General features: G+C 50.3%; 1 protein-coding gene across 1 annotated transcript in view; it reads right to left on the bottom strand.

The window, feature by feature from the left end:
* Positions 1 to 2,191: 2,191 nt before the first annotated feature.
* Positions 2,192 to 5,729, bottom strand: part of LOC122129074 (glutamate receptor ionotropic, kainate 5-like) — a gene marked incomplete at its 5' end in the record, with an annotated part of 12,895 nt that continues 9,357 nt past the window's right edge. The window contains 4 exons of the mRNA XM_042704110.1: positions 2,192 to 3,470; positions 3,692 to 3,813; positions 4,148 to 4,276; positions 5,038 to 5,263. Coding sequence (XP_042560044.1) covers positions 2,829 to 3,470; positions 3,692 to 3,813; positions 4,148 to 4,276; positions 5,038 to 5,263 — 1,119 coding nt within the window. The remainder of the gene's footprint in view (positions 3,471 to 3,691; positions 3,814 to 4,147; positions 4,277 to 5,037; positions 5,264 to 5,729) is intronic.

Below are 5,729 nucleotides of genomic sequence, written 5' to 3'. Positions count from 1 at the left end.
AAAATACACACTTACACACTTTCAAACAGCATTCACTGAGAAAGTCTTCCCTTCTTCTACAGCCCCAGGTCATCACTGAGTATTTTACCCCTGAAGCCCTCGGTGACCATTGAACAACGCAGACTATGTTGAGACTAACTCCAAAATCTTAAGTGTTTCATTGAGTAAAAGAAACAATACATGAACACATTTTATTGGTCTATATGTAAATCTATGACTTTACAATATACAATAGTGTATCCTGTGTGGTAGTTTCATATGGAACGATGTGGCTGTTAAGTAAGAAGTAACACACTCCCTCCCCAACACTAGCAGTAGGTGGTATTTGCTGCTGGTGATTATGAGTTTAAACTTGATTAGGCCTCAATTGTTTGTGTGATATTGTATGATAATCATTTGTGACATATTCTGCGTTACTTTGTCATCTTCCCTCTTCAGTAGTAGCCCCAGTTTATGCTGATTGTTATTGATCACCGTCTGAGATGCAGTACAACACATGAAATACCGCAAATTATATTTCATTTTTAAGTCTAAGCACTGAAAAACAACTGTTTCTTTTCTTACATGGTGGGAATATGTTTATCTAGATTCGTTCGGGGTTTGTAAGTAGATCTATCTAAATTTGTTTGAGGTTTTTAAATAGGACCAGCATGGAAAACCAAATGTTAAAACTTCCTTCTATCCTTTGCATAAAGTCTTTGTGCATAAACTTTGCATGTGAATAAAAGAGGTGTGTGGATTAACTCGCTATTCGCATAGGGTATAATGCACCTAAGGTTGATGGCAATGGGCTTATTCACAAAAATGTGCATTTGTTGCAGTTTTAGTAGATGTTTTCCGTTAAAGTTGCCCTGACAACCTTACGTTTTGATCCCACAGATGTTCACAATCCCTTCCCTCCATTTTGAACGCAAGCTATGGTGACTGATACTAGCTCTCATATGTTAATGCAGCAAAAACAGTCATGACATAAATGTTTCTCAGGTTTATTTAGGCTTAAAGGAGAAATGATGGGAGATATATATTACTTTAAGTAATTTAAGTAATGTTTAAGCAATGCATTTCACGTGAAAATGATCACCCTACCAACATGAAGATACAGATCAGACTCCTCTGTCTGTACTGTGCAGCAGCCAGCTGAGATTTGCAGTCTAGGAAACAAGTGTGTTGCCAAACTTGCAATGCGCCCTCTTGTGGACAAAATACACAATGACAACACTGATAATAAAGCTGAATGATCAATCTTCAGCTTTCCTTTACTTAATTAAAAAAATATATTGTCTATTATAAAAGCTGATACCGATAGACCACAATTAGCTTATGATGTCGGCTGATAATATCGGCACGCTGATTTATTTGTCAGGCTAAGAACAATGGTAAAGGTAAACATAAACAAAACATAGAGACCCCAAATGTTTTATCCAAAATATCTGTAAGAAAGAAATGCAGTTCTTAGTCTGTGTGGATTCCTCTTGTGTGTGTGTGTGTGCAGTTCTTAGTCTGTGTGGATTTCTCTTGTGTGTGTGTGTGTGTGTGTGTGTGTTAGAAATGCAGTTCTTAGTCTGTGTGGATTCCTCTTGTCGTTTGGTTCCACACAGCTGTAAAGGTTCTGCTTTGAGCACCGCTGAGCAGCAGCACAGATGCCCTGGTACCGCACCGGTTCTCCATAGTCCACAGATGCCCTGGTACCGCACCGGTTCTCCATAGTCCACAGATGCCCTGGTACCGCACCGGTTCTCCATAGTCCACAGATGCCCTGGTACCGCACCGGTTCTCCATAGTCCACAGATGCCCTGGTACCGCACCGGTTCTCCATAGTCCACAGTTGGCTCTGGTTTCTCTTCCTGAATGTACAGGTTTTTGAGCCTCGCTGTTCCCAAGCAACTTGCAGAGACCAGCCAGCCTCCTGCCCCCAGCAAGTCTGACGCTGCTAGTTTTCTCTGTTCCGCACGCTAGTATCCTCTGTTCCGCTCCGCACGCTAGTTTCCTCTGCTCCGCTCCGCACGCTAGTTTCCTCTGCTCCGCTCCGCACGCTAGTTTCCTCTGTTCCGCTCCGCACGCTAGTTTCCTCTGCTCCGCTCCGCACGCTAGTTTCCTCTGTTCCGCTCCGCTAGTTTCCTCTGCTCCGCTCCGCACGCTAGTATCCTCTGCTCCGTTCCGCACGCTAGTTTCCTCTGCTCCACACGCTAGCTTCCTCCGTTCCGCACGCTAGTTTCCTCTGCTCCGCTCCGCACGCTAGTTTCCTCCGCTCCGCACGCTAGTTTCCTCCGCTCCGCACGCTAGTTTCCTCTGCTCCGCACGTTAGTTTCCTCTGCTCCGCTCCGCACGTTAGTTTCCTCTGCTCCGCACGCTAGTTTCCTCTGCTCCGCACGTTAGTTTCCTCCGCTCCGCACGTTAGTTTCCTCTGCTCCGCACGTTAGTTTCCTCTGCTCCGCACGTTAGTTTCCTCTGCTCCGCACGCTAGTTTCCTCTGCTCCGCACGTTAGTTTCCTCTCTCCGCACGTTAGTTTCCTCCGCTCCGCACGTTAGTTTCCTCCGCTCCGCACGCTAGTTTCCTGTGCTCCACGCAGTCACAGAGGGTGAGAGCTGATGGAGTTGAGCTAAGGGGTCATGTTTCGTGCTCTTTAGTCTTTTTCTCATCCTCTTCCATCTCCCCTCTGTTGGTTAAAACCCAAACCCTGTCTCACCCTAACCCTGTCTCACCCTAACCCTGTCTCACCCTGACCCTGTCTCACCCTGACCTTGCTTGTTGGCTCTGCTTTCTGTCTCTCCCTCTCTTCCCCCCTTTCTCTCTCTCCCTCTCTTCCCCCCTTTCTCTCTCTCATTTCTCAGTCTTGTTCTGTCTGTGTTTCTGTGCCGTTCTGAGTGGGAAGCAGTGGGTGAGGTGAGAGGGTGTGGTCTGGTGTGTGTGGGCTGGACCCGCCCCCTCCTTCGCTGTCTGTATTGGATAAGGAGGCCGGTGGGGGCGGGGGCGGTGGGCGTGGCAGGGGGGGTGAGGAGGGCGGGATTCGTGTGGAGGGGGGGGCGGGACAAAGGCTCTGGATCCGCCGGCACTCCTGACAAATGCGTACGTGTGTGCAGCCTCTGGGCAACATCACGGTGACGGCCCTGGCTGGCGTGAGTGTGTGTGTGTGTGTGTGTGTGTGTGTGTGTGTGGCTGGCGCTGTGCTGCTGCAGGCGCCCCGAGGGGCCTCTAGGGGGCACTGTGGGCCCGGGCCCAGGTCAGGGGGAGGAGAGGCGTCTGCTGCTGCCACCCCCCCGGTGGAAGGCCCCGCCCCGCTGCAGAGCCTGCCGTTGCTATGGCGCATCTCCCTGACGACCCGCAGGTGTCGGGGGGGCCCGAGGGCCACACGTGCCGCGTGCCGCAGCGCCAACGAGCTCGTCATGAGCCGCCGCCGGCGGAAACGAGAACTCTTTCTGCAGGAGACGGCGTTCCGGAACTCTGACAGCATCTCCTGACACATAGAGACCTGCAGAGGGAGACAGAGAGAGAGACGGCAAGAGGGGGGGATGAGAGTGTGTGTGTGTGCATATATGTGAGTGTGAGTGTGGGTGCGTGTGTGTGTGAGTGTGCGTGTGTGTGCATGCGTGCGTGTGTTGCTGTGTGTGTGTGTGTGTGTGTTGGTGTTTGTGTGTGTGTGTGTGTGTGTGTGTGTGTATGAGTGTGTGTGCGTGTGTGTTTTGTCGGTACCTTGTCTGTGTCTGCAGAGTGGCGTGTAGACCAAACAAACTCCATGATGGCCACAAAGACGGCGATGATGAGTCCACAGATCAGCACCACAAAGATCCCGCCGATGTTCTCTATCCCCAGACCTGCACACACACACACACACACACACACACACACATGATGTGATGATGAGTCCACAGGCTTAGGGTGGTCTAGGGAGTTTCGTCTCTGTGATAGCTGGGCAGTTGGAGGAAGAGAGGCGGGCTTGAGGGCAGTAAAGGGCGGAGGTGACTGGACCCTTGGGAGAGGTGGGTTTGTGTGAGTGTGTGTGTGTGTGTGTGTGTGTGTGTGTGTGTGTGTGTGTGTGTGTGTGTGTGTGTGTGTGTGACCCACCCTTGGCTCTGTGGTCCTGATCTTTGGGACACTGTCCCCCTCTGTGTGTGTGTGTGTGTGTGTGTGTGTGTGTGTGTGACCCACCCTTGGCTCTGTGGTCCTGATCTTTGGGACACTGTCCTCCCTCCCACCAGCGGCGCTTGAGGATCTCCAGCCGGTCGCTCTCCTGCAGCTGCAGCACAGCCAGACTGATCTCATCCCTATATGGAGACCCTGGGGGGGAGAGACAGAGGTTATAAGGCCTTATAACACAGACAGACTGATCTCATCCCTATATGGAGACCCTGGGGGAGAGACAGAGGTTATAAGGCCTTATAACACAGCCAAACTGATCTCATCCCTATATGGAGACCCTGGGGGGGAGAGACAGAGGTTATAAGGCCTTATAACACAGCCAGACTGATCTCATCCCTATATGGAGACCCTGGGGGGGAGAGACAGAGGTTATAAGGCCTTATAACACAGCCAGACTGATCTAATACAGAGGGACCTGTTGCTGTATGTTACCTTGTAACACTTTACCTTATTACACCTTACCTTAGTAACACTTTACCTTCCCTTCCCTAGTGTTAGGGTTAGCCTAATGTTAGGGTTAGCATAGAGATAGGGTTAGCCTAGTGTTAAAGTTAGCATAGGGCTAGTGTTGAGGTCAGCCTAGGGTTAGTTTAAGGTCAGCCTAGTGTTAATGTTAGTTTAAGGTTAGCCTAGTGTTAAAGTTAGCCTATGTTAAATAGCATAGGGTTAGTGCTAAGGTTAGCCTAGTGTTAATGTTAGCCTAGGGTTAGTTTAAGGTTAGCTTAGGGTTAGGGTTAGCATAGTGTTAAGGTTAGCATAATGTTAGTTTAAGGTTAGCTTAGGGTTAGGTTTAGCCTAACCTTATTAACACCTTTTGCTCCTTTATTCATGTGTTACTCCCCACTGTGTGTGTGTGTGTGTGTGTGTGTGTGTGTGTGTCTGTGTCTGGACCCTCTTACCCAGCGGCATGCCAATGCCGTAGCCCTTGGTGTCCAGCAGGCCTCCGATCTGCGTGAGGTTGCAGTTCCGCTGCCGGTGGTACTCGTTCATGGTGCTCTCCAGCAGGTAGGCGTAGTTGGAGTTGAGCACGCGGGCGATGCCCTCCTCCGTGCTCTTCACGAACACACTGGGCTGCTTGGAGTGCATGAAGTTCCACATCCGCTGGTACGTCTGGTACCGAGAGTTCTGCAGCGTGAACCAGACATGGGATTAAGAACACACCCAGACACACACACACACACACACACACACACACACACGAACACACACACACACACACACACACACACACACACACACACACACACACACACAGACACAAACACACTGGGCTGCTTCGAGTGCATGAAGTTCCACATCCGCTGGTACGTCTGGTACCGAGAGTTCTGCAGCGCGAACCAGACACGGGATTAAGAACACACCCAGACACACACACACACACACACACACACACACACACACACACACACACACACACACACACACACAAACACACTGGGCTGCTTCGAGTGCATGAAGTTCCACATCCGCTGGTACGTCTGGTACCGAGAGTTCTGCAGCCGGGACACAGATATGGGATTAAGAACACACCCAGACACACACACACACACACACACACACACACACACACACACAGACACAACCACACACA

This window comes from Clupea harengus, unplaced genomic scaffold (genome assembly GCF_900700415.2).
Source record: "Clupea harengus unplaced genomic scaffold, Ch_v2.0.2, whole genome shotgun sequence".
Taxonomy (NCBI): domain Eukaryota; kingdom Metazoa; phylum Chordata; class Actinopteri; order Clupeiformes; family Clupeidae; genus Clupea; species Clupea harengus.
The sequence above is the reverse complement of the archived record's forward strand: the minus strand, read 5'-3'. Positions and strand labels throughout refer to the sequence as shown.